This window comes from Excalfactoria chinensis, chromosome 4, assembly GCF_039878825.1.
Source record: "Excalfactoria chinensis isolate bCotChi1 chromosome 4, bCotChi1.hap2, whole genome shotgun sequence".
In the NCBI taxonomy this organism is placed as follows: domain Eukaryota; kingdom Metazoa; phylum Chordata; class Aves; order Galliformes; family Phasianidae; genus Excalfactoria; species Excalfactoria chinensis.
Window position 1 is genome coordinate 73,970,461 of NC_092828.1, and position 27,922 is coordinate 73,998,382.

Sequence of the window (27,922 nt, forward strand, 5' to 3'; positions counted from 1 at the left end):
TCCCCGGGCCCCTCTCCTCCCGGACCACCCTCTTTCCCCTCGGAGCGGGCGGCGCTTCCCCGGCCGCCCTCCTCCTCGATCTGCCGGGGCTCAACACCGGGTCCCGCCGCCCCGCATCGCCCTCCGCCGCCGCATCCTGCAGCGGGAGCGGCCCCGGGGCGGGCCCCCACCGGCACCGCCCCCGTAGGGCCCTACCCCGAACCCCGCGGAGCTCCGGCCCGGGAAGGGGGGACTGCAGGGGGCCCGGGGGTGCCCAGGTGAGGGCGGAGCTGGGAGCGTGGCCCAACTGGACTCGGGGCTCGGTGGCTGGGGGCTGCAGAGCCGGGAGCTTTTATTTCCATTCCCGTTTGTGGCCCCCGGCTGCAAAAAGAGGGGGAGGGGGGATGCGGAGCTGCGGGGACTGCGTCTGGAACGCCCTCGGCTCTCCTTCAATTAAAAAAAAAATACCCTCCACATCCGTATATTAAAGGCTCTTTCCACACGCCGGGGCTATTTACACCGCCCGCACACCAGGCACGGGCCGCCGTCTGGCCGTGCCCTAATGGCCGAGCGATGTCAGATCGCTATCAGCCCGGCCCCGCCGCCCGAAGAGCGCGACTCCGCTCGGCCCTTCCTCCGCTGCAGTCTCCTCCCCGGATCCCCGTTCCCGGTTCCCGGCCCCGCTGCGCTCGGAGCATCTTCCACTGCCCTCTGCCGACACCCGGGGCTCGGAGCAGCGCGCTCCGTGCTCCTTTTTTTCCTCCATCCCCGCTGCGGAGCTGCAAAGCGAGAGATCCCCGCTCAGCGAAGTGGGGGTTTAAAAAGGGAAAGACGGGAGGGAGCTGACCGGCAGCGTCATCTTCGAGATGCCGGGCGCGGAGCATCCTCCGGCTCTGATGGGAGGGGGGGGAAACCGCAGTGGGAGGCCGAGCGAAACGCGGATGAAAGGCATTGGCAGCTCCGAAGAAATGTTGGTTTGTTGGATGGAAATGGGAGCAACTTGGTTGGGAAGCGCAGCAGTAGAAACGGTTTGCAGCATCGTGGCTGCGGTGCCGGCCCCCAGCCCAGTGCAGGGCTGTCCTGAGCCACGGGACAACTCTGACAGCTCCCGGTGCCCGCACAGCGGCGTTGGGAAGGCAGTGCCGGCAGTGCTATCCCCACACCTGGAACGGCCACTGCCCCACGTGCCCACCATTAGCAGTGCTTCTTCACTTCCACCCACGGCCATGACAGCTGGTACGTGTGGCTGCACAAAGGCACAGTGCATTACCCAGCGAAAAGAACATTCTCAGAGCTGGGAGCTGCGACATGGGGACTAAGACCAAGGCTGGAAGGAGGCAATGAGTTGCCATGGGGCCAGCCCATCTCCAGTACCCAGCAGTGACATGCCGCATTATCCCTTTCCTCCTGTTCTTCCCTATGGCCTTTAATCACATTTGGGTTGAAAACATTAGGAAACGTATTCTGTACACCGTTAGGAACATGGAAGCTGACCCCATTTGGGCTGGCTGAAACATGAGGGCACCAGCCTGGGCTGAGCTCCAGAAGTCTTCTGGGCACCTCATAGCACCGAGCCTGATGTGTGGCTTCATTTTGTCAGTCAGCATTACAGCACTGCATTCACTCCCCATCACCAACCACGTGAAGAGATGGAAAGGGTGGGTTCTGAGAGTGCTTCTATTGCACCTTTGCCTTTACCAGGAGTTGTGAGAGCCCCTGGGCAGGGCCCCGCACCCTGAGCAGAGCTGCCAGAGCTGCAGTGCCGGCGGGGAGATGTGGGGCCGCGCACAAAGGAGGCGAGGATCCAGCTGGAAATTAATGTTTTATAGAACACCAAGAAAAATCAGAGAGGCTAATTACGGTGATAATCATCACGGCCTCCAGGCATTTCCATGGAAGTCAGGAATTACCCAGGATTACCTCACCCTCGCAGCCTGCACAGGAGGGGAGCATGCGGTACCGCACCGCCTCTGGCCCCAAAGCTCCTGGTGTGCAGCTCTGGTGCATGGTGCTCCGCTGCCATCTGGGGCTGTCCAAGGCATGGAGAGAGGGCACTTGCCTGGGTGACCCGAGGCTGCATCCGTGGTTCTTTGGTGGCAGAGGGTGGTGGCCATTCCATGCATCTGGGGGCAGAAAGTTGCCCGTAGCTCCAGCTATGAGTGGGGTCTCAACCCCGTTGCCTCTGTGGGGGCTGTATGCAGGGCCTCCCTTCCAAATCCACTTTGATGAAGCCCTGGGGCACTCATGAAGATAACGAAGGTGTGAGTCACTGAAAACCTCATTCTGTGCCACAGATCATCCCTTTGGCAAAGTTCTCTCTTCCCCACATGCCTGTTTGCAAGGCAAAAGGCAAAGCCCAAAAACCCCAGTTGGACTTCAGTGGTAGCAAAGCCTGGCACCACCAGCAGCTCTATATAGCCATGTTCCTGACACACAGAATCACAGAACCCTCCTATTTATAAGCTCGACTGAAGTACTGGAAGGCCACAAAGAGGTCTCCCTGGAGCCCTCTCCAAACGGAACAGCCCCAGCTCCCTCAGCCTTCCTTCATAGGAGAAGTGCTCCAGCCCTCTGAGCATCCTCATTGCCCTGCTCTGGACCTGTTCCTACAGCTTCATATCTATTCTGTGCTGGGGATCCCAGACCAGGACATATTACTGATGGAGCAGATGGAGCCTCATAAAGGCAGACCAAAGGGGGACAATCCCCTCCCTCTTCCTGCTGCCATCCCTCTGTTGATGCAGCCCAGCTCTGTTGGCCTTCTGGGCTGTGAGTGCACCCACTCATGCCCAGCTTTTCTCTCCTAGGGGTCTGTCTTGGGACCGGTGCTCTCTAACACCTTTATCAATGACATCGATGAGGGAATCGAGTGCACCCTCAGCAAGTTTGCTGATGACACCAACCTCGGTGGTGCGGTTGACACAGCAGAAGGAAGGGATGTCATCAACATTCAAGCCTGTCCAGGCCCCTCTGGATGGTTTCCCTCCCTTTTACTGTGTCAACTGCACCACCGAGGTTGGTGTCATCAGCAAACTTGCTGAAGAACACTGGTCCCAAGATGCCACTTGGGACTGCCCTTTACCCGGGCACAGAATCAATGACTAAAACCCTCTGGCTATGGCCATCCAACCAATTATTCATCCACCCAATAGTCCAGCCTTCAAATCCACATCTCTCCAATCTAGAGATAAGGATGTGGGGCAGGAACAAATCAAACGCTTTGCACAAGTCCAGCTAGATGATATCAGTTGCCCTTGCTTTGTCCACCAATGCCATCACATCATCATAGAAGGCCACCAGATGAGTCTGGCATGATCTGCCTTTGGTGAAGCCCTGTTGGCTGTCTTAGATACCTTCTCGTCCCTCATGTGCCTTAACATCCCTTCCAGAAGGATCTGCTCCATGATCTTCCCAGACACAGAAGTGAGGCTCACTGGCACAGCAGTCCCCAGCCCCTTGGGAGCTCCCTAGGGACAGCAGCATTGAGGCTCTAGCCTCAGTGCGTGGTGTGAATCAGTATCGCAGCCCGGGCAGATCTGGCACATGGCCATGGAAAGGATCAAATGTCCCATGAGGTGGAGTGGAAGGAGTTTATTCCCTTAGGAAGGACCATAGGAAAGACCAAGGAGCGGGGACATTGCAGGGCATGGAGGAAGCACAGAGGAGATGATGGCTGTGAGGTGACCACCAGCAGGCAGAGAAGATGGTGCATCACCTGCCCAGCATCATCCCGGTTCCTCATCCGCCCTTCTGCAGGAGATCAGCCCTAGGCTGATAATCCTGCTGCGGGGCCAACAGTAGTGGCCGTTGCCGGGTAGGGGAGAAGGGAAAGCGCCGGCCCCGCACCTCCGCCGGGAGGAGCCGAACGCGGAGATCCAGCAGCACCGGGGGCGGCGGGGCCGGGGCCGCCCGCGCGGAGCGGAGCGGGGCGGCGCGGGGCGGAGCGGGGCGGGGGGGGCACATGCGCTGTGCGCGCACTGCGGAGCGGCGCGGGGCTCCCGGCACGGCGGCAGCCGCAGCCCCGCACCGGCCCCGGGGCCGCCGGCGCCGCGCAGCTTGCCTGGAGCCCCCCCTCGGAGCCTGCGGAGGTGAGCGGGTGGCTGCGAGGGGAGAAGGTAGGAGGGGGGTCCCTATGGCTTTATAGGGTTTTTGGGGTCACCCACGCTTTGCAGGTTTTTTTGTGTGTTTTTTATTTATTTAATTATTTTATTTTTCCTTTTTCTGGGGCTTGGGGGGGAACACAGTGCTTTGCACTCTTAAGTGGGGGGGTGTTATCGCTTTGCATCCTCGCATGGGGAGGGGGAGTATCGCTTTGGATCCCTGTGCTCCCCCCCAGCCATATCCATGTGTAGGGAGGCTGGACGCTGTGCATCCTTGCCTGGGGAGGGGTCCCCTGTCACTTTGCCGATTTTCACGGTGGAGGGAGAGTCTCACTCCGCAGCTCTGGTGGAGGTTTTTGCCCACGCATGGGGTGGGGGAGTCAGGCTGCCTTCACCTCCCATCGGGAAGGAGCCCCAGAGCACTCGGCATGGGGGGTCGAGGACTCTGCATCCTCACATGGAGTATGTGTGTGGGGGGGTTAGGCCTCTTTGCATACTGCACGGCCGCGGGGGTGCTGTCACTTTGCATTCCTGCATGGAGAGGGAACCTGTGCGCTTTGCACCCTTGCATGGCAGGGAGGGGCCATCACTTTACATCCCTGCTGCAAAAGCTCTACCAAAAGCTCTTTCTATTTGCAAATGGGGGGGGGGGGGGGGGAGGGCAGGATTGCTGGGGCCGGTGGCTGCCTGCACGTTCCCCCCTGCAACTCAGAGCCCCCGCAGCACGCAGGCACGCACGTGCAGAGCCTGGGCCTGGTGCTCCGTGATTCAGCGACTTGCAGAGCTTTCATAGCAGCTCTGAACACTCGAGGTCTTGCTGCTGCCGTGCTGAAATCCCAATGGGTACGGAGCTATGGCCGCTTTCAGTGCAATTCAGGGTTGCTTGTCTATGGCTGCCTGGTGCCTGGCAACCCAAGTAGGGGAGTGCAGCATCTGAATGGATGGGTCAGCAGCGGGATGAATTCATCATTCATCTTCCAAACTTCAGTGTGCCTAAGCACAACCTTGTTTCTATGTCTTGTTGTCTGGGTTTTAGAGGGGAATGATAAGGGAAAAGAAAAAGAAAAGAAAAAAAAAAAAGAAAGAAAAAAGGTGCTTAGATGGCATTTGGCATTCCTACATCTCTTGAGCATCCCCAGCGGCAGGGAGCAGCTCAGTGGCAGGGGGAAGCAGCTCCGCACAGCAGGCAGGAGGTTAACGTGCTGTGCTGCTCAGCTATGAGTGCAGGGCACGCTGAGGGCTCTTACGCAGTGATGCAACCAAGTCCCCAAATGCCCGCTGCCTTCCCTGGGATCTGCAGCCCGCAGAAGAACCCTGAGGTGAAGCTGACTTGCTGGGAGTTGCTGTCTGCTTCAGCCCCATGCTGAACCTAGGATGCTCATCCTCCATTTTCTCGTAGATGACAAATCAGCTGTGCACGCCAAGATCTTGACAAGTTCCAAGCAATAGCCCTCAAGCCAAAGGGAAAAAGAGAAAAGAAAAACAAAAAACAAAGAGGCCAGCATGCTTTTGCAGAGCTGCCTGTCACTGTTGCAGGGAAACGCGTCTCTGCCGGCTGTTCCCAAGCTGTGAGTGCCCAGGAAGAGCCCTGCTGCTCTCCCGGGCTGCCCCGTGCTGATCAAAGCGCTTCTGTGGTGCAGAGAATGGGGGTTTGTTCGGCTGCGTCCTGCTGCACTGCTGGCGGGACGCGGCCAGCCTGCTGGTAATGAGCCGGGCATAGAGAGGGAATGGCATTGAAGGCTTCCTTTGGTGATAGAGAGTCATTAAGAACAGCACGTGGTTCCTTTCCAGCAGGCTTCTTTCAGCCAAAGCATGCAGAGGATTGCTGTTGCTCCCTGCCCCATCCCTGGCTCTCCCCTGTCCCTTCACTGCGTGGGTATCCATGCATTATTTTGGGTTGGATCCATCAAATCCACACCAACTAATCCCTAAGGAAAATAGCCGCATGAAAACCCACCTGCCAGCTGATGTAGCTTTACGTATAGTTCAGGTCAAGCCATGCAGGGGCCTATTGCTGTTGAACAACAGGGCTGTCTTTTCCTTAATCCCAAGGCAGGAGGCAGTGCATATCCAGCATCCCCCTAAAGAGCATTTCGGCCACTGCAAAGCCCAGCTCGGAGAGGTGCTTGCAAGTTAGAGGCAATTGAGCCAAGTGCTGTTTCTGGAGCTGGAGAGCTTTGCAGTAGAAGGGAAAAAAAATAAATAAATTAAAAAAAAAATGTGGCATTTACTAACACAACTCTTAGGGAATATTTTTAGCTGTGTTGTGTTGCACTTCACAGCTCCATGCGGTGGCGGAGCCTCTCTCCTGCAGCTTGGTGAAGGCAGAGCTGCTGCAGTTGGTGCAGCGCAGGCGGAGGCTGCAGATGGGCCGTGGGGAAGGTGCGGGCAGCACTCTTGCTAGGATGGAGGTGCTGGCCGTGGGCATGGGCTGCTCCAGCTCCAGTCCCAGCCTGGCAGAACAGCCCCGTCCCCAGGCAGGCAGCCTCGGCTTGTGCTCCTCTTGGCTGCAGGCACTGACCCTTCCCCTGGCTGTCCAGAAGGACCTCAGCCATGTGCGTGGCAGTGAGCTCATTCCAGCACATCCGGATGGCTGCTGTTCAGCGCTGCTGGGCAAGTGTTCCTCAGTGCTGAGACCTTGCAGCTCCCTGTGCTGTGAGCCTCCAGATTCCCTGCTGATGGATCAGTGACCCAGGAGCAGCCGCCAGGGATTTGCCCTCTAGTGTGTTTTGAGGGAGGGGGATGCTGGAGACCCAGCCATTTGCAGAGCTGTCAGTGAGCCTTTTGGACAAGAGCTCAGCAGTGCTATCAGCTCTGTGTGAAGCGATGATGCCTGTGGGGCTGGTAGTGTTCGCAGTCACTCTAGTGATCAGCAGAGTAACAGTCGGTCACAGATGCATTTCCTAAACACAAGCAATGTGTCTTGGTGGTGAGGGAGCACTCCATTTTGTGTGCAGCACAGCACTGGCTGCAGGGCCGACTCTGGCAAGCAGGTTCTCTGCTCTGCATCCCAACCAAGTAACCATCTCACCACCTGCCTGATCTCACTCTCTCAATATGTGTTTGCAAACCTCCTTGTCTCTGTTCAAGCACTGTAGATTTGCCATACACTGCTCCCTTTGCTTTTCTCCTTGCTCTGCTGCTGGTGCCTGTCCAGGGCTCCTGCTGGGCAACACAGTCCTACTGCTTTCAGTGCCTGTGAGATCTGACCACAGGGGCTAAACAGACAGACAGAAACACAGACAGACCCCAAACTGAGCTCAGCACAGGGGCACAGCACTGAACTCTGTGAGAGCTTGGCATAACTGGGGTCGTGGCACACTCACCCCATTGCTTCCTAAATCTGTGCTCTCTTCTCACACAATATGAAGTCAGCATCTAGTCTCATTGCCACCTGAAAGGCACTGAGCATCACCTGGAGCATTTTGTCATCCAGCCCATCCCCTCCTGCAGGGCCACCTGTACAGTCCATAGGAGTGGCTCAGAGGGGACACCAAGGTGCCACCAGCCCAAGTCCCTTTGCCACACCAAGGCTGGAGGGCAATACCAAGCTTCACTAAGCTCCTATCCCAGGATGGGCCCTAGGTGAGGCTGCTGGGGATCATGATGATCTGCCAATGCCTGCCTAAACATGGCAGTCTGCTGCTTTAAGGCCTGCAGCTGCCCAAGGTCAACCTTACCTTGCTGCTATCAGTGACCATCATCAGTGCTTCTGGACCCCATGCATCAGGAAATGCAGCCAGCACCCACACGGCAGCATCCTGTGCTGAGAACCATTCTGCACCTCCCCTTTCCCATCGGTGGGCACAAGCAGCTCATTAAGTGCTTCCTCTGGCTTTGGGAAGTGCTGGAGGGGATGAACTGGAGGCAGAATAGCATCTGCTTTGTGCTACCAGGAGCACAATCGGCCTTTTTGGAGCTCAGCACTAATGATTTAGATACAAGTTTTGTGCTGTTTGTCAAGAGTTTGCATTTGCATTAGAAAGCTCCCACCAAGCTTGGGTGCAGGCTGGGGGCTGGGGAGCGTGGTGGGTGCTATCAATGGGAATCTGTTCTGCCCAGCATCGTCAGGGCCAAAAAACGTGAGCTGTGCACATTTCTGGCTCTTGCCATAGTCAGTGTTCCTGCTGCCTTATGGGTATGCCCAGCTCTTAGCATCCCATCCATCCTCCTCCTCCCTCCTTGTGGCTTGCCAGTCCCACAGACAGCAAACCGCCCTGGATCTGGGGGCACACAGGGATGCTGTGGAGAGCAGGGCAGGACACTGCAGCCCGCATTGAAGCTGTGTGTGTGTGCACAAATAAATCCCAGAGAGCTCTGCAGCCAGCTGGAAATAATGGAATTACAGGCACTCACTCACTCCCGTTGGGGTCGGGGGAGGTGTTTTGGGGCCGGCCGAAGGGTTGGATCGCACGGGGTTTGCTGCTGGTTTGAGCCACACTCTGTCATCACCATCTGCCAGATGGGTCCCCAGAGAGGGAGAAGAGCGGAAATGCAAATGGAAAAGGGTGTTTGGGGTTGTTTCTCCTTCTTTCTTCCTCCCCAGGAGAGTGTGAGTGTCCACCTGAAGCATGCCGCTGGTGAAGAGGAACATTGAACCTCGGCACCTGTGCCGGGGAGCCCTGCCTGAGGGTGTGACGAGTGAGCTGGAATGTGTCACCAACAGCACACTGGCTGCCATCATCAAGCAGCTGGGCAGCCTCAGTGAGTCACAGGGGATGGGGATGGGGATGCTGTCACCCTGTGCCAGCACTTGGGATGGCTGAGGCAATGTGACACTGTGGTTACTGACCCTAGTTTGGTTCTGAGAGACCCCAGTAGGGTAGGATTTATCCAGATATTAAGAAGGGATGCTCTTGGTGGAGTCCAAAGGGGGAACACAGGGATGCTTTAAGACTTGTTGTCCTCCTGTTGCCAGTCTATTTGAGACTCTTTCATTTCTTGACCTGGCTGGAAATGAGAAGGCATTTAGATTTAAAAAAAAACCTCTTGTTAGTGCAGAACACTCTGACAGCCATGTGAATGCTCTAGGTGAGAGATAGTTCAGTATAAAAGGCCTCGGTCCTTCCTGCTTCATGACTGATTCCAGAAGCAAAGGGAAGGACAAGAGCCTTGTGCATGTGAGCGGGAACATTTAATAGGAGAAAACTACTTCACTGCTGAATATTGCCTTAAAATAGAAAGAGCAGTATAGGCTCCCCCAGGGCTCTCAATCTAGTGCCTTTCCCCCCCCTCCAGAACTAGATAATTTCCCAGAAAGGGAAGATCTGTGTTTAGGGAGCTGCCAAAAGTAGCCTTGATGGGGGAGCCACTTGCTTGGGGTTTATGGGGCAAACCCCAACCTGTACCTAGCAAGGATGGCATGTGCATTGCCAGGCCTGGAAGGGAATCAGCTCAGCTCCCCAAAACACAGCGTACAGTTCTGACACTATAAACAAAGCAGCACATGATGGGAGTGTGTTGTCCCCTGGCAGGCCGGCATGCTGAGGACATCTTTGGGGAGCTGTTCAATGAGGCCAACAGCTTCTACATGAGGATGAACTCGCTGCAGGAGAGGGTGGACCTGCTGGTCATCAAGGTGACACAGCTGGACTCCACTGTGGAGGAAGGTGAGGAGCTGGCAGGTGGATAGTGTGGTGCCTGTGGATGTTTTGGGGCTGTGAGGTGAGGCAAAGGGATAATTCCCCCCTCCCCACCCTGTGTCCCCAGTTTCACTGCAGGATATCAACATGAGGAAGGCTTTCAAGAGCTCCACGGTGCAGAACCAACAGGTTGTGTCCCGCAATTCCATCCCCAACCCGGTGATGGAGATGTACCAGCGCTGCGACAAGCCCCCACCGCTCAACATCCTCACTCCATACAGGTAGGGCAGCCATCCTCTTGCTCTTCAGAGTGCTGGGGGGACACCTGGGGCTCTTGATAGGAGAGGTGCCAGGGGGTGTGACCCCAATGTTTCTTGGTGAGGGCTGTCTTCCCCATGGCTGTGCCACCATAACTGCACGAGATACCTGAAACAGGTGACCCTGCACCACAGAATCATCTAGGTTGGAGAAGATCAGCAACTCCAACCATCAGCCTTGGAGATAATATAGCACTGGTGCTAAGGTATGATGACTGTGTTGATGGTGCCCAGAAAGGTTCTGGTGCCTCCTCGTGGAGATCTTCAAAGGATTCTGGATGCAGACCTGGGCACCATGCTCTGGTGGCCCTACTGGAACAGGAGTGGGACCACATGGACCCAAACGTCGTGTCCAACCTCAGCCACTCCATGATTCTGTGGCCCTGACCTACCGAGTCCCACCACTGAATCATATTCCTTTGTGCTATGTCCACAAGACTGTAACGTGGTACTGTAAGTAATGATATCTCCACACTGGTCATTCTTATGGGGGCCCAATGTCACTTATGTCTTTGACCATATTAAGCCTTCCTATGCAGGGGAAGAGGTCTCTTTGAGAACACATGCCCAAGGCAGCAGCATTACTGTCTCCACATAGTTCTGTGTAATGTCCCAGCGCAGGGCATGAGATGGGAGAGAGATGGATGCTAGTGGGAGGTGGTAACCATGGGAAGTGTCTCTATCTGTGCACTGCCATTGCCAGCCCTGAAATATTTTGGGGATTCCTCCTGCCTGTGGCTTACATTGCCCTTTTCTCTGTTCAGGGATGACAAGAAGGATGGCCTCAAATTCTACACCGACCCCTCCTATTTCTTCAACTTGTGGAAGGAGAAGATGCTGCAGGCGACAGAGGACAAGAGGAAGGAGAAACGCAGGCAGAAGGTAGCAGGCAAGGGGATGGCTCTGGGGTGGGCTCAGGGCAGTGCTTCATGGGCATCACCCATGGAGGCCACGGGACAGAGGTGGAGCTGCAGCTGTGTGTCCCCAGGAGCAGCGGCTGGTGGAGGACTCCACTCGGGAGGTGAAGAAAGTGCGGAAAGCCCGCAACCGGCGCCTGGAGTGGAACATGATGGCATACGATAAAGAGTTCCGACCCGATAACAGGTTCTCACCATCCCCATATCACATGGCATCATCGGAAGGATCACTGTCCCCAGATAATAGGCAGGTTTTACCTATTATGTGTTCAGCTCGCTGGGCTTCATTTGCTTTTTGGCACTTCTGGTTTTTCTCTATCCCATCCCTGGGCTAGCACGCCAAAGGCTTTTGGGAAGGTGAGGTCAATGAGCCATAGACCCATGTAGTTTCATGCACAGCACAGTGGTGTCCACCAGGATCACATCCTGAATGTCGGTGTTGGGATAAAGTCCAAGTGGTTTAGGAGCTGAGGGAAGAGTCTGGTCCAGCTCCATCGCTGTCCTCCTCCTCTCTGTGCTCTCTTGTCTGCCTCTATTTTGTGACTTCCCTTGTGTTTCGTTGCCCTGACCGCAAGTACCCCAAACCACTCCCTTGCCCAGCCCTCCCCCTCCCAGGCATGCGACCCTTTGGTTTTCCTATCGCTGTAGATCCTACACCTCAGATGCTGCTGAGCACTCGTACCCGGCAAGCCCCAACCACCCTGCACAGCTGCTGGCCCCGACGGCCCACCTCCCTGCAGAGCACAAGGAGGGGGTGCTGCCAGCGGTCCCCCCTCCAGAACATGGCTACCGACCACCAGCGAGCAGCCGGCAGAACAGCCTCAACCGCGCCCAACAGCCCCACGCTCCGCAGCCCCCCGAGGCCGTGCTGAACGGGCCCAGACCGCACTTGGTCAAGGATTTTGGGTAGGGCTTCCTTTCGTGGCTCAGGGAATGCGGGGATGCTGCTGCCGTGCCCCGTGTTCCTGATGGCCCTTCTCCCCTTGCAGACCGCAGCCGGTACCGATGACGGAGTACTTCGTGCCGCCGGCCCCGCCGCCCCCGCCGCCCGTCATCCCCTCCGCTCAGACCGCCTTCGACAGCCCCATGGCGGCCCCCGCAGCGCTGCCCCCTGGCGCGGCCCCCCCCGCCGCCCACCCCTCCTATGCTCCCTCGCCGCCCCCTGCACCGCCCGGCCCCTACTCCGCTTCCCCGCCTCAGGCCGGCCCCATGGGGCCACCCGTGGCCCCGCCACCGCCGCCACCGGGGCCCCCCGCTCTCAGCACCTCGCCAGCGCACTCAGCCTCACCGCCGGCCCCCGCCGCCGAGTCCCGGAAACCGCCGATCCCGCTGATGCCTATGAGCGATGCCCGGAGCGACCTGCTCGCAGCCATCCGCAGGGGTGAGATGGGGAGGGGGTCCGGCTCTCCCAGAAGGAGGGGTGCCCGAGGCAAAGTGCTGTGGTCTAGAGTTGGGTGGTGTTGGCTTGCTGGACTTCCAGGCGAGCCCTGGGTATCCAGGTGGTGTACAAAGATGGTGGAACCCAAATGGGACTGGGGGAGAAGGATCCATGTCCCAGGGGAGATGGAGGGGAGGTTTTCAGAGGGATGGAGCAGCTTTGCTACAGAGAGGAGATGGGAGAGCTGGGGTTGTTCAGCCTGGAGAAGGTTCCATGGAGACCTGATAGCAGCCTTCATATGGCTAAAAGGGGATACAGGATGGGTGGGGAGGAACTATTTGTCAGAGGGAACAGTGAAAGGACAAGGGGTAAACGGCTTTAAACTAGAAAAGTAAAGGTGTAGATCAAATATAATGAAGAAATTCCTTATGATGAGGGTGGTGAGGCCCTGGCACTGCTGCTCAGAGAGCTGTGGGTGCCCCATCCCTGGAGGTGCTCAAGACCAGGCTAAATGGGTCCCTGGGCAGCCTGAGCTGGTGAGGGACAGCCAGCCTATGGCAGGGGGCTGTAGCTGAATGAGCTTTGAGGTCCTTTCCAGTCCAACTCTTCTGTGAGCTTATGATGGTTGTATGGCTTGAGGTGTCACTGCTGGGGAGGTGGCAGCCCATGGATGGAAGTGCCATGGGCACTATGACACCACTCCCGGGCACCCAGCCGCCTGCCAGACTGCAGCTGATGCTGCTTGCTGGTGTCTCTTCCATTTGCCTTTCTTTCTGCGTGCAAGTGTTAAGGATGAGTGCAAGATTTGGCCTCCAAGAAGCTTCAATCTCCGCAGGCTGAGCAGGTGTCAAGGAGGAAGGTTGTATCTTTGTAATCAGGTGCAGCCACCCCATTCCAGCCCATGCATTTAACTGGGGGTGGCAGCTGGTGCGTGACGGTGCCCTTAAAGCTCTCCCACCTTTCCTAACACAGGCATTCAACTTCGGAAAGTCCAGGAGCAGTGGGAGCAAGAGGCCAAGAAAGAGCCCGTGGGCAATGACGTGGCCACCATCCTGTCCCGCCGGATCGCGGTGGAGTACAGCGAGTCAGATGACGACTCCGAGCTGGATGATAACGAGTGGTCGGACTGAGGGGCCGTGCCAGGGGCTCCCCCTGCAGCAGGTGCGTACGGCACTTCCCCCAAACCTGGATGCCGACAACCGCGATCAGCCCCACTAATTCAGGAGCTTTGCTTTCACACCGTGTTGAAAACCATTCGGGCAGCGCTGGAGGCTGTGCACGGGTAGGAGGCACCTTTGAGGCAGTGAGGCCAGGAATTAGCAGCACCTCCACGCTTAACGATGCTGAAAATGCTCTGGCTGGGTGAACAGGAGTGCTCCACAACCAGAGGCTGGCTTTAGTGGAGGAATGAAACCAGAAAGCAGGAGAGCTTTTGCAGCTAGATGTTAAACGTATGATTGGGAGCTCTGGGAGGAAACCAAAGTGTTTGTGACCCTTGAGCCCACTCCCATCCTTGGGACAGATTTCTGGGAGAAAAGGTATGGCTCATGCAGCTGGCAGGGAACCGGCGTGTGTAGTGCAATGTATCCTGAGGGCAAGGGATGGGGAGCAATGTCCCGAAGCCCTGCTATCTTTGGTCATAGTGCTGAGCTATTATAGTATTATTTAAAAAAAAAAAAATAGAAAACAAAAAAATGCTGCTCTTAGGTAAACCCAAACCACTGAAACTGAGGGTGAGGTTTGGGCTCACTCTCTTGATTTGCACTTTGTATCCCCATGAACCCTACCGGTACAGTTGAGATCAATCCCATCCCAGGGCACTGTCCTGGTGCTGCCCTGTCCCTTGTCCCTGAAGCACAGTGCAAGTGGGGAGTGCAGGAACGGGGCCCCCACCACTGTGCCAAAAATACCAGTTTGCTCACCAAAATAGAGCATGATTCATAGCAGCCTTTTCACATAGCTATTAAAGGAGGATTCGCGGGAGTACAGAGCAAATGGGCGTGAAATACTGAAAACATCCCAGTCAGAGGTATGGCTCTGCAGTGATGCAAGAGGCTTCCAACCAGCAGTGTATGGGCCAGGACCAATGTGGGCCCATCTGACGTGGCCATGTGACCCTCTCTTGTATTCTCGTACACCATGAGCCCCAGATGAGGGAAAAACCTGAGACCCACTCATGACACCTCTTCTGGAGAGAGGTCACACTCGGTGCCCACCTTCCCCAGCTGCCAGGTGGACATCAGAGCCAAAAGCTGCAGAGGGAGCACTCTGAGCTCCTGGAAGCTAAGAGACCTGTAAAGCTGGTGGGAGGGCTGGCTGTGACCCCAAAGCCTTATAGGGGCTGATGCTTAAATCCACCCTGAAAACTGCTGATCTTAAAGGATGCCCTGAGCATCTGCTTATTTCCCCCTGAAGAGAAACACCTCTGACATGATAACCACAAGCCCCAACCTATCATCTGCTAAGAAGTGCCATCATAAGATCTTGCTGGTGCTGAGTAACACAAAATAGTCTCTGTCCCTTGGATGTGACATATCTACATTCTCTACATCCCACTAACTCCTTCCAGTGGGACCCTTTCCTCCCACTTCTGCCCCACAGGCATCACCGTGATGCTGAGCAGGATTTGGACTGGGTTCAGGAGAAGATCAGAGTGACTGGGGAAGGATTTCAGATGGGAAGTGAAATCTTTTGGTGCTGGTGAGAGTCCTGCACCCTTCTCTGCCCTGCTGTGGTCCACAGCCAAGTGTGTGGTCCCTCCCTCTCCTTCAAGGAAGCTCTTCTTGACTTTAACACTGTTGAAGGAGATACACAGAAAGTCCTTGGACTTTTGGCCCCATCTTTATGCCCCCACCAGGTGGGGAGCCACCCTCATGCCCACAGTGGGGCTTCCTTGTCAGGCTGGGATTAGAAGATCTTGTATAGAAGAAAAAAAACCAGAACAGAGTAACATTTAAGCAATCACCTGTCAGTACTTACTGCAGAACACTGTTAACATAGATGCACTTGTGATACTGTTCTATGTGGAAAGAAATCGGTTACTTGATAATTTAGCAAGAGTAATGGCCTCACATGAGAGGCTGCCATTCCTGTCAGGGTGTTCACGGGGCTAACCTGTGCTGGGGCAGAACCATGGCACCATACCAGCAGATGGAGATGGGGAAGGGGCTCAGGGACACATGGGGATAGCTCAGCCTTTCTGTCAGTGGCTGCCCCTATGGTGGGAAGAGGGGCTGAGTGCCCCTGCAAGGCTGAGTCTCTTCTTTTCATGCTCTGCTTATGCTTTGCCATGTGGAAGCATGTGATGACTCTGGTAGGACTTGCTGTGGTTGCACGTGATGGGTGAGGATGACCCCAGCAGGCTCATGTTCTCATCATCTCATGGTGACCCCATAGTGACTTTAGGTTGGCAGCTATCAGACTGTGCTGTAATCAGGGTCAATGCCATTGCGTGGCAAAGCATTTGACAATCACACACTCAACCTTGCTTACCCTGCACATGGGTCACACTGGCAAAGGAGCCAGGGACCTTGAGGTGGCAGGGAGCAGGGCTTGGCCCCATTTCCCTGCACCTTCATGTCCCTATGCCATCCTCACCATTGCCACCTCAACCACCAAGGGATTCCAGTCCCTTCTACATCTCCAACTCCAAAGCAAGGCAGCAGGACCGTAAGCCTCTGAGCATCGCTGTTGCTAGAAGACATCACAGCCCAGCTCTTCTAAGGGCTGAGTCTGCCTTGGCTGCTCTGGAGCTATCCTGATAGGACAGATGGGCTGATCCACAGGTAGCCTCTCAGTGAGGTGCTGTGTTAGAGCTCTCTGCTCAGGTTTCTTATGTAGTCAGTAAACAAGTAACCCGTGTAGTCAGTGCGGGCTGCAAGCACCTATTTCTGGTCTGACTGCAGTGCCCCTCACGCTCCCCAGCTCTCTCCTGGCAGCCTCACAAGACAGATGGGCAGCACCTGATGGCAAGAAGAGCCCAATATCATTCAGTAGCCACACCTGCAAGGTCAGCTCTGCTGGCAGAGCAATGTTCTCAATGCCTTTGCTTGAGGGTCTCAGCCACCTCTGGCGATGACCGTCTTTATTCCAGGTGTACGCCAATATTTTCTGACCCGGTCACCTCTGAAATCCAGCACAAGCTCTTTGGTGGGTCTGGGCCAGGCTAGCACAGCAGGAGTTGGTTGTGCCGGACTAATTAATGCTGGCTGGCTGACCCATATGCTGCACACTCAGTATTTTGTACATATGTGCCTATTTCTGTATACACCAAAAGTAGGCCACCCTGCATTATACAACCTGAAATGCTCAAGTCCCCATGTGGGCTGATATAAAAGTGAATATTTAAATATTTTATCTGGCTTGGCAGCCATTAAAAATACAATCCAGGTCACAAACGATTCAGTTCCTCCTGTCTCTCAAGAGTACCAAAAGTGGGTAGGGGGGATTCCCCTGCTTATTTAGGTATCATGTTCCACATTAAAACATAGCAGTGGCATTTCATTGCCAACAGATAATCTCAGAGTGCCAAACATTTAATGAGCCCAACCAGTCTCCTGAGGTTCCCATTTGCCATTTTATCTGCCTTCTCCTCCTTGCCAATTTATGGGCATAGATTAAAAATAATAAACAAAATATTGCCAGCAGGGGGAAGCATATTCTGCGTGCATATGAATGATGTAGGCTTGAGTCATCCAAAGAGAAAATAAGCTGGTTTGCCTCTGCTCAGAGATGTAACAGGAGACTCTAGCACCTGAGACCCATCAGGAACCTCTTGGGTATCTCCAGTTGACCTGGAAAGGGACATTAGGAGAGCATTGTGCCTGTGGGTTGTGCATGCTGGTCTGGCTGATGTCTGGTGAAGGTTATGGCACAAGTCAGGCAGTGTTCACAATCCAGCCTTGCACCCAGCTTCTCCTCAGTCTTGGAGGAGACTCAGACCCAGTAGCTGATGCTGGCAGGTTTTAGAGGATCAGTGTCCTAAAGGAATAAAAAGGCATTGGTGGCTTCTGGTTCTCCATCCTAGGCAGACACCTAGAGGGGAGTGAGCATCACACCCTGCGAGGGCTCCCGCACTGGCAGTAATTTCATCCCAGTGAGGCTCTGGACTGGTAGGAAGCATAAGGCTGAGCACAGCTTCTCCAAGGAGCTCCCTTCCCTCCTTGCAGCTTTGACATCTATATCTCCTTTTCAAGATGCACACAAGCTGTTCCCCCTGGGAACAGAACCTGAATCGACACCTTACCTGTAATGACCAAAGGAAGCCCCACACAGAGGGAGATCGGTTGCAGCACCAGAGGTCCTCATTTGGAGGGTGCTCCCTCACAGCACCATAGCACAGCCCTGAGGATGGAGCATGGAGGGCCACGGGAAGCTCTCCCCATCTGCTCCCACCATGCTGGCACAGGAAGCACAGACTGTCTTTCTCACCACCCCCTGTTGTCCTGTAGTAGTCGTTGTTATTTAGGGTTAAGAGTTTCTAGGCTGGCACATCGCTTCACAGGTAAAAATAAAAGTAAGGACAAGGGCTCTGTCCTGAGGAGCTTATAGTTTACAGTAAAGACCGTATGACCTGCACTGCACTTTAGAAGCCACAAATGCTCACTTACTCACGTACCCATGAATTTATCCTCCCAACTGGGCAGCAGCACCTCGAGGACCACTGTCCCTTCCCCTAGGTGACCCCACAACCAGCACCACAACCGCACCCCCCTGCTGATAGCAGGGCTCTCTGTCCCTCCACCATCCCCACGCAGAAGTGCCTGAGCAAAGCATGGGAGCAGTGAGACATGCTGATCTTGTCTTCATATGGGTAGCCATCCCCAGGCCCCTGTTCCACATGTGGCTGTGCCCCTCTAGGATGACCATGAACATGGTAGAAAACACACCTAACAGTGCTGGCATGGCTACCTGTTAGCACTTAGAGCTGCCCATGCAATTTATGTGATGCCCCCAAGCTCATAGACATCCTCCTCCAGGCATTTTTACTTAACCATAAACTTTAAAATATTTCAATCTTTAAGAGCCAGAAGGGTTTTTCCCTTGTCTCCTTTGTATGTATGTGTGTGCACATGTGTGCAAATCTAACCTTTTTACAAACATCAACTTTTCTAGACTCACTCATGCAGACTTTCCTTTCTCCAGGTGAGAATCACACAAGGGTTTTGCTGAGAAGGGGGAGGAGTGTCATAGGCCTCAATGGATATTCATCCCAAAGCCTCCAGTACTATGCTCACAGACAGGTTAGGAGAGGCAATGGAATGGGCCCAAAGCAGGGTTCCCCTTGCTGGGAGCCATCCTGACTGGGGCATTGCTTGCAGGTGGGACATGCTTGGCTGTGGCATCCCTTGCAGGCAGTGTTGGTGTAATATCAGTATTAGTCTCTGTTCATGCTGATACAGGGTCCTGAGGCCACTGGCAGCTCTGTAATGCTACATGATAGTAGGTTATGGATCTTCCACCTTCCCCTTCCCGCCTCTCTTCTGACAGATATTGTCTCACAGGTGCCCCTGTTCAGAGCAGCACCCAGAGGTCCCTCTATAGTCTTTTGCATTTAGTGAGAATGTGCTTAAATCTGTTGCTGGCATTCTGATTGGGGTTGTGAACCCACGTGTTGGTGAAGTAAGTCTTACCCTTACGCTCCTCTCCTGTGGCAAGAAGGTCAAGGGACTGGAGCATTCCCAGGAACCTCCAGCTTGATGGCAATTCCAGCACTGAGTATATAAGAAGTATTAAGAAGTCAGAGGAAACAAAACAGAAAGAAAACACTGTGTCATCTTAGCTTGGTTATGCTCCCACCACTCTGTACAAGAATACCCGTAGATAAGCAAAACCCATTGCAAAGTAATAAAGTAATCTAAAAAATAAACCAATTTAAACCCCAGAAAAATAAAGCAAAGAAAAAACCTACATGGCTGCCAGGAAAAATAAATGAATACATGAATAATCAGCCCAGTGCTGCCCACCAGCTACTGCCACCAAACCACCTCCAAAAGTTGGTTCATATGAAGCTCATTCATAAGAGCAAGAGAATCAATCCACCAAACCACAGCTCAGCAAGGAGATGAATCTCCACTACGGTAGGAAGTGCTTTTATCCCTGAGGGCCCCAGCTCAGCTCAGGTGCTTCAGATCCCACTGATTTCACCCACTGTTGGTCCTTGCTAATGCCTGATGCCTCTGCTGGGAGCAGTTACCTGACAAAAGGCCTTTTGTCATGGAAAATATAACCATAGGACTCTTGAGATGGAAGTGAGGTGGACCTAGAGCCCAGTGAAGTCACTGTGATGCACACTGGGGAGCTGCTGGCCTTGTTAGGGGTGCTCTGAGGCTGGAGGAGAGATGCTGCTGTTGGCTCCCAAATCTCATCCCACTACGAGTGTTGGTTGTGGATCCACCACCAAAGTTGGTTTTTGCTGACGAGTTTCAGGTCTACATCCAGCTGTGGCCAGTTACCCACACATAGAGCCTCACTTTGTGGTGCCTTTCATCTGATGTTGGAGCAGATTAGAACAAAGAAAGGAAAACTCATACTGAAGAGGAACCTTTTGCTCTGAAATGCGGTTTTAGGAATGATTTGGGGCTGGTGGCTCCCCATTTTCCTTCACTCTGGGGTCTTGCCAAGGGTGTGTGGCTTTGGGCAGTTGCTGCAGTGTTATCACTGACACAAGTGCCTTCTCTGGGGATCTCCCATGTGTTTCCGTGGAGCACCCAGGGGTTGGAGCAGCAGTGATGGAAATCCAGCTTTCAGAGCTCCCATCCCCAGCCAAGGGGAGGGACAGGGTATTTCTAGGCATTTGTAAGAGTTTCTGATGCTCAGTCTCCCCACACCCAGGTGACCTGCCCACAACATGAGCTATCCACCAGGATTCCACCTTCCCTGCATGTGGAGTTTTACCCCCAGGTAGCCTTGGCATGAGTTTTCGCTCTGATCTTGGCCAACCTAAGGGAAGCCCACTCTGGCAGGCATACGGGTGCACACATTGAACCTTTGACAGGGAACAGTCTCCAGAAGGGCACGGTGGGGCTGCAGGGAGGGCAAAACCCTGTCCTTGCTTGGCTGCAGGACATGCTTGTGGCTTTGCTTCAGGTTGTATACAGGAGGAGTCATTCTCTTCCTCTTCTTCTTCCTCCTCCTTCTTCTTCTCCTCTTTCTCCTCCTCCCAATCTGCTGGATGGGCTCAGGGCAGGACGTCCTTGGGGAAGGAGCAGTAGCTCCTGCAAAAGGCTCAGGTTTTACTGCTAGCAGACTTATTACCCACATTCCTTTCAATTTTCCACTTGGTGGAAGCAGCCGACAGGAGATGAGCACCACTCCCTCAGGAGGGTCACACAATGCAGGGTATAACCCAATTTCCTTGATTATATAGTTAACTTTAAAGAAGAAAGAGGTGTTCACTGTCTAATGGGGTCTTTTAACCACGTGCACTTAGTCAGTAGGTGAGTAGATGTTGCTGCTTGTACCTATCTACGTCCCCAGTTGCTACGTGTGACCACGTGTATCCCAGCACCACAGGCTCTGCCCTGTCACTGGGAGGAATGGGGGGAAGGATGGAGCCCGCCAAGAGCCGGAGCAGCGCTTTGTGACTGATCTGTGAAAAACGTCGTCCGACATAATCCCCAACTGTTGACACTTTATGCATGTGCTAATAAAAAATAGACTCAAATAAAGATTTTAAGAGGTTCAAGTATATCTCATTTCGCCTCTTTGTCAGCTCGCCCTCGCCGTTGGCAGCCCAGTGATGTGCAGATCGCTATTAGAGCCGGGGGCAGAAGGAGCAGCGCAAAGCTGATAGCGCTGTAACCCTTCTTTTAGAGAAAGCAGCTCTCAAAGATCAATTAATCCCCACGGTGATGTAATCCCTGACCTGCTGGGTAATTAGGCGGCAGAGAAGTGCTTTCTGTGGGAGAAGCCACCGTCCTGGAGGCATCGCCCAAGGCCCCAAAGGGACACTTGACCCAGAGGCACTCAGTTTGCCCCAAATCCTCCTAGTTTGCTCCAAATTACCCACACTAGGGAAAGTGTGGGCCTGTACCAGACTCAATTCAGCTGAATGAAGACACAGACACCTGCATGGCACATGCCTGGGGCAGGAGCCCAGGTCTTCAAACGTTTTAATTTTACCCTCCATTTTTTGATATCCTCTTGACAAACCACTTAAACAGTTTTATTTACAGTAATAAAAATAAATTACTCTTACAGATGAATGTATAATATTATACACAATAGAGATACAGTGCAATAACAGCATTGATTTGTTTTCACTCGCTCATAAAGTGCATCGTAGGGGCTTGGTTTTACCGTGACCGAATGGTAACCGGACATTTGCCATTTGAGATCACCTTTCTTGGTCAAGCTAAAAGGCTGATGAGAACAATTACACCAGAATGATCAGCTGTCCTGGTTGCTCTGGAATGTCCTCGTTCCTGGGGAAGCAGGTATGATGAGGGAGGGAGGGGAAGGGAGGGAGCAACCTTGGTTTGGACACAGTTACGCTTCACATCAAGCAGAACTTTGGAAGGCAACTACCATCATCCTCAGCCTCCACGGCATCCTGTCCTATGCAGCTTCATGACAACATTATTCCGTTCATCTCAAGACCACTTTCTGTATCACAGTTATTGTACCCTACACTATAGGTTGGTCAATGGGTAAAACCCATTGGTGGGCTCAGAGCTGGAGTCAATTTGTTCACAACCCTCAAAGGGAAGGGCAGGAGAGTTCTGGTGTGGGTCATCTCTACTGGAACCTGCTTTATCTCTGCAAAGGTTCCCTGACGGGGGTGGGAAAACTTCATTCTGGGGGTGGTAGGACCAGGAGAAGGGCAGTTCTTGGGTGATGCTGCAAAAACCAATGGCACTTTTAACAGAAATGGTACAAGAGGTAGAGATGGAGCTGTGAGCATGACCACCGCACCCCAAAAATGGCTGAGCATGAAAGAGAGGAGTTGCAAGGAAATCCCGTGTGCAGCGAACAATCATTCCTCTTAATTGTCACTAGTATGATTGGTTGCTAACAATTATGTGAACACTCGATGCTGGTCAATACACGTCAATACAAATGATTATCAAGATCAACGTCCCTCCACGCCCCCCACATCTGATGTTGCTACAATAAAGAGGTACTTCATCGCCTCCGGAGAACAGGAATGTTTTCTCATTATGCAAAGTTCACAATGAACAAATTGTGGCTGCCACACCAGGACCGAAACCCTCAGGAACTTCTGTTGGCCACTGAATGAACCTGACCAAAAAGAAACCCAACCTGCTGGCTACTTCTCACCGATCTTCCATTGGAAAAGACCAATGTTCAGCTTGCTTCTGCTGCTGTCAGTCCCAGCCAGGTCCCACAGAGCCCAGAAACATCATGAGTGTGAGTGGGGCCCTGTCCCTGCATCCTCCAGCAGAAGCTCTTTGCAAATATGTGCAGAGGTGCAATGGCAGCACGAATAGGGGACAGGGGTCTGGAGGGCACGCACTGACCTCCACCAGCCAAAGGCCTTGTGCTCTGCAAAGCCCATGGTAACCTCTGAAAAACACAACAACTGCAGAGATGGCTTCTACGGCCATCAGCCTTTCTGGGGATTTGTGGCACAGCTGGAGGAGCTTTGGCACTACGTTCGGTGCCAGCACACTGAAAGCGGTGGCCGGTCCCCTGCTGCACTGCCTGCAGCCTTCTGCTCACCATACCCTGACACCACTGACGCCCGCAGGAAATCCAAGCAAAATGCCGTTTCTGTCATCCTGAGGGGCACCCAGAGCCAATAAGTCATTCGAAATACGAAACAAGGGAGGGGTCGCCCAGAAACACCAACGCTGCCCTCTGGTTGTATAAAAAACATCCCGAAAAGTGCTCACAACGCTTCAAAAATGGCTGAACCTGACTGTGCGGGAGGTGTGACACTGCAGGGACCTGGCTGCCGTCACAGCAACCGGGGGAGGGGACAATGAGCAGGGAAAGGTGTCCACATGGATATATTATCTTTATGTATCTCTATATAAATATATATATTCACCTCTCTGTGTAAGCCGATTCAACGTTGTGCCGACTGCCCGTTGCCAGAGGTTTTGAAAAACAGGAAATGAAGAACGAAGATTGGCCGCTTTCAGCAAGCAGAAAACGAGCTCAAGTGTCCGCAGCTTTCCCCGCTCCGCACCCCCGCAGCTTTCCCGCACATGGGCCCTGAGAACGGAGCCCCACGCACGGCCCCGGGGCTCCGCACTCAGCGGAGCTTCGGATCCGTGGCGGCGGGGGAGCGGTGCGTTGTACTCCCCCCCACCCCTCCACCCCTCCGGCCCCGAAGCAGCCGAGTGACACCCGATCACGGCTCCGCGCCGCTGCCGCACGATGCGGCATTGCCGTGCGGGCACCGCAGCGCCGTCGGGAGCGGCTGGAGCTGTGCGGGGGCGGTGCGGGCCGCCCTGTGGGGTCTCAGAGATCCCGGATCCTTTCGGGGTGCGATACCTCCCGTGTGCAGGGAAAGGGCAGCCCCTCCCTGCAGCCAACCTTCTTTTTTTTGGGGGGGGAGGGGGAGAGGAGGAGTGGACGGTTCCCCAGCCATCACCCCCATGAAATGAACGGCCGTCCCCTAAAGTGCCTTTGTCCCCCCCCGCCCTATCTGCCCCATTCCCCCGGCTCCCTGTGCTTCTCCGGGGTCGCCCCCGTTATTGCATAGCAGAGCATCACCTGACCTTGAGCCCCCGCCTCGAGAACCTCGCTCGCGGGGTCATCCCCCCGTACCCCTTACACCCGGGATGGGACAACCGCAGTGTGCCGAGCTCCCTTTTCCTTTTCCTTTTGTTTGTTTGCTTTTTTTTTTTTTTCCTTTTTTTTTTTTTTTTTTTTTTTTTGGCGTTTTGTGTTTTTAAATAAAAAATAAAATGTGTACGAAAATAACATTTCTAAGGAAACCGTCGGCATTCCTTTCTCTCTCTTCCTCCTCCCTCCAAGCCCCCCACCCCCTCATCTTTTTCTATTTCAGCTCCCTTTTCCCCTTTGCCCACTGGCACACCCGGGGCTGGCGGGTCCTCCCGGTGGGAAACGCGGACGGCGGAGGGGAGAGGAGCGCGGGGAAGAGGACGAGGAGGAGGACGAGGAGGCGCTCACACGTCGCTGGATGTCCGCGGGCGGGAGGAGAGCGCGGGGCCGCAGCCGCAGCACGCCAACCACAGCGACTTCTGGATGTCGGGGTTGCGGAAGGCGTAGATGATGGGGTTGATGAGGGAGTTGCAGGCGGCGGGCAGCGCCAGGGAGTACGTGTACACGGCGGGGTAGCTGGAGTCGGCCACCAGCGAGTAGATGGCGAAAGGGATCCAGCAGAGAGCGAAGGTGCCGAGGATGAGGGACAGCGTGGAGAGCCCTTTGCGGGTGGAGGTGGTCTGCGCCGTGGCGATGAACTGGTGCTGCACGGCGATCTGCTGCGCGTGCCGGAAGGCGATCTTGCAGATCTGCAGGTAGAGCTGCATCATGAGGGCGAAGAGCAGCAGGAAGGTGACGGCCAGCACGGCCGCGTTGTCCTTGGTGACGGGCCGCAGCACGCTGCAGGCGCTCTGGTCCCGCAGGCAGTGCCAGCCCAGCGGCGGCAGCAGCCCCACGCCCAGGCACAGCAGCCACATCAGCAGCACCGCGCCGCACGTGAAGCCCAGCGTGCGCTCGCTGTGGTACGTCAGCGCGTTGTACAGCGACAGGTAGCGGTCCACCGTGATGGCCAGCAGGCTGCACACCGACGCCGAGAAGGCGGCCAGCAGCAGCCCCGCCGCCCCCAGCTCCGCCGCCTCGCTGGGCGGCCGCAGCAGGTAGCGCACGGCGAAGTTGCCCACCAGCCCCAGCCCGGCCAGCAGGTCGGCCAGCGCCAGGCTGCCGATCAGCACGAAGCTGGGCGCCCGCAGGCTGGGCGTGTAGAACAGCACCGCCAGCACCAGCGCGTTCTCGCCGGCCACCGCCGTCCCCGTGGCGCACAGAGCGATGTCCCAAGGGTTGACCGCCGCCGCCGGGCCCCCACCGCCCGGGGCCGCCGTGCCCGCGGCCCCCCCCCCCCTCTTCCGCCGCCGCCGAGGGCCGGGCGCTGGGGGCCGAGGCGTTGCCGAGAGCCGGGAGCCGCTGCTGCTGGGACTGCGGCTGCCAGGGCTCTCCCATGGCGGCGGGGCCGTGCAGCATCGCTGGGGAGAAAGCGAGAGAGGAGAGCGCTGAGCGAGCGGCGCGGGACGGGGCGCCGAGCTGACCCCTCCCCGCCCTCCCCCCCTCCCCACCGCAGCCCCGAGGCCCCGCAGCCCCCCGCGGCACGGCCACCTTCCGCAGCCCGTTCCGAGCACAGAACCGCCCCTGTCCCACCCTCGCCCCCCCCGACGCTCCCCGCAGCACTCGGGTCGTTATTTTTGGTCGCCCCCGCGGGGATGCGGCGTGGCAACGCCGGGTACGGCCGCTCCAACTTTCCCCTCTCCTCCCCGCACTGCCGCAGGGCGATGCCCGCTGCCCCATCCCCCGCCCGCGCCCCCCGCCCGTACCTCTCTCCGTGCCCGGGGAGCGGCCGCTCGCCCCCGTTTTCAGGTTTTCCCCTCCCGGTGCCCGCAGCCCGCGGTGCTACGCCTCATTCCTCGGCGAACGTCGCCAATAGCGGCGGTGGCGGCTCGCTGGCATCCACCGGCACTTAATATTCCTGCCCCATTGGATCTGCTGATAAATCTCAACTCTGACGTCAAAGTCTTCACTTATATTCATGATCCAGCGCTGTGAATCAGAGCCGCTGTGCTCGGAATAACAACGAGGCCGGGCCGCTCCGCAGAGCACGAGGCGCGGGGGCTCCGCAGCCGCCTCCCCCCCGGCCCCCTCCCCCGGACCAAGGTCGGGGCCGCCGCCGCCTTTTGTGCCACCGGAGCTTGGGGGGGGGGGCGGGGAGGGGGGGGCTGAGCCGGCGCGGTGCGGCTCGGGCCCCCCGGCGGCGACAGAAATCCCAAAGGCACCGCGGTTGTTCCGGCTCCGTCATTCACAAAGGGACGCGGATCTCCCGAGTGCGGACGCTGCTCTCCCGCATGCGGGGGCGTCTCGGAGGTCTCTCCCCCCCCCCCCCCCCCGCGCACACCGTGCCTGTTTCGTAACGCCCCCGGCCCGCAACCTCAGCTGCAGCCCGGCCCGGCTCTGCGGGGTGCGGGGCGAGACCGGGGCTGGGGGACCACGCGGGTGGGGGAGGGCCGGGTGGGGGCCCCGAGCAGCCCCCGCAGCGGGCAGGAATCTCACCCCAAATCCCGCAGTGCTCGGACGCGGCCTCCCGGTCCATCTATCAGTTCCTGCGCTCTCACCCACATGGATCACCCCGTGCAGGTGGGTCTCTGGGTCGGCGCCAGCCCCTCGGTGTCCTTCAGGTCCTGAGCCAGCGCGAAGCTTCCCTGGGGCACATCACATGCATGGTCCTAGCTGGGGACACAGACTGTGTGCGGTCCTATCCGGGGACACACCGTATGCTCAGTGTCACATCCCACACGTGGTCCTACTTCGGAGCGCATCACACGTGCAGTCCTACCTGGGGACACATCCCTTATGGTCCTACATGGGGATGCGTCGCATACATGGTCCTACATGGGGATGCATCGCATACATGGTCCTATCTGGGGATGCGACCCGTGCTTGCCCCAGCTGTGCTCCCAAGGGAGGATGCAGCCACCGCAGCCCGGCTCTGAGGGCCACTCCCCCACCAGAGCGCAGTCCATCTGACGGCACCTCTGGGGTCCCAGCCGTGCAGTCATTGTGTCCTGCGGGTGTTTGCTGTCCCCTGCAGCAGATGACTTCCCATTGGGCAGAAGCCCTGCAGGAGGCTCCTCACCCCATAGTGCTGCCAGTGCCCAGGAAATGGGAAAACCTCGCTGCCTTCGGGATGGTGCTTGGTAGTTGCTTGCACCCCCCAGAGCGCTTTACCTGCAGTACATGCGTGGGGACAGCCATAGAGCAAGGGGCGAGACTGTTTTCCTAGGAAAAAAGGCTTTTGTACGATTTTCCTCCCCCTCTTGTTCTGTGCCATCCCGTCAGCATCTGCTGTGCCTTCACCACGGTGCTATAGGAAGCTCTGGGACTGCGCAGGGAGAGAGGCAAAGCGCTGGAGAAATGAATAGTGATAACCAACCATTAGCACCAACCCGGTAAGCGCACGCAGCACCGTGGTGAGGGAGGATTCCTGAGTTTTTAGGGAGGGCACAATAAGGCTCAAGGGGTCCCCTATGAGCAGAAGGGCTCTGCTCACCAATGCGGGACGTGGGGATCCCAACCACACGTGACCCCCCTCCCCACCCCCCACCTGGCAGTATTTTTTCGGGGCCGGGCTATAATTAGCAGCAGTTCTCCAGGAGCTGTCGCTCACCGTCACGCTGCGTTTTCTTTTCTTAGGAATATGACTAACCTGCGAATGATTAAACGTGCTTGGGGAAAGGGGGGGGGGGGGGGGGGGGGGGGAAGTGAATTATTTTGCTCCCCATGAAGAGAAAGGAAAGCTTTCAGGATGCGCTGTGAAGCCTCAGAGAGCAGGAGGAGCTTGGGCACCCGCAGCGCTCCCTATGAGGATGCTCAGAGCAGGAGCTGAGGGCAGTGGGCACTGCTGGACCCCCCTCTGGGGCAGAGCCCCTTTGAGCACAGCGGGGTCCTCCAGGCCCACCCCTCCTCGTGG

At 55.9% G+C, this 27,922-nt stretch overlaps 2 protein-coding genes across 4 annotated transcripts; one reads left to right on the forward strand and one right to left on the reverse strand.

Moving 5' to 3' along the window:
* Positions 1-3,967: 3,967 nt before the first annotated feature.
* LOC140252319 (actin-binding protein WASF3-like) lies at positions 3,968-20,963 on the forward strand. 3 transcript variants are annotated; one of them, XM_072336852.1, is made up of 9 exons: positions 3,968-4,067; positions 8,626-8,783; positions 9,554-9,688; positions 9,789-9,942; positions 10,743-10,860; positions 10,967-11,142; positions 11,544-11,801; positions 11,885-12,276; positions 13,246-20,963. In XM_072336852.1, exons 2-9 carry the CDS (start codon positions 8,651-8,653, stop codon positions 13,401-13,403), a joined length of 1,524 nt encoding a protein of 507 aa, XP_072192953.1. In that variant the 5' UTR covers positions 3,968-4,067; positions 8,626-8,650; the 3' UTR covers positions 13,404-20,963. The 3 variants fall into 3 exon arrangements, with proteins under 3 accessions (XP_072192953.1, XP_072192955.1, XP_072192954.1); XM_072336854.1 differs by having other exon boundaries at positions 10,967-11,082; XM_072336853.1 differs by having other exon boundaries at positions 3,970-4,094.
* Positions 20,964-21,346: 383 nt separating this feature from the next.
* Positions 21,347-26,397, reverse strand: LOC140251904 (G-protein coupled receptor 12-like). The gene is given in 3 exon segments (XM_072336084.1): positions 21,347-25,281; positions 25,283-25,430; positions 25,776-26,397. Coding segments are annotated over 2 exon segments (1,053 nt in total). The 5' UTR covers positions 25,429-25,430; positions 25,776-26,397; the 3' UTR covers positions 21,347-24,374.
* Between the last annotated feature and the right edge of the window lie 1,525 nt (positions 26,398-27,922).

What these genes read in the sequence shown, in the direction of transcription:
- LOC140252319 (XM_072336852.1), top strand. Translation starts at nt 8,651, where the DNA reads ATGCCGCTGGTGAAGAGGAACATTGAACCTCGGCACCTGTGCCGGGGA. An exon ending in TCACTGTCCCCAGATAATAG is followed by an intron (nt 11,143 to 11,543) that starts GCAGGTTTTACC and finishes CTATCGCTGTAG; the next exon opens with ATCCTACACCTCAGATGCTG. An exon ending in CACTTGGTCAAGGATTTTGG is followed by an intron (nt 11,802 to 11,884) that starts GTAGGGCTTCCT and finishes CTCCCCTTGCAG; the next exon opens with ACCGCAGCCGGTACCGATGA.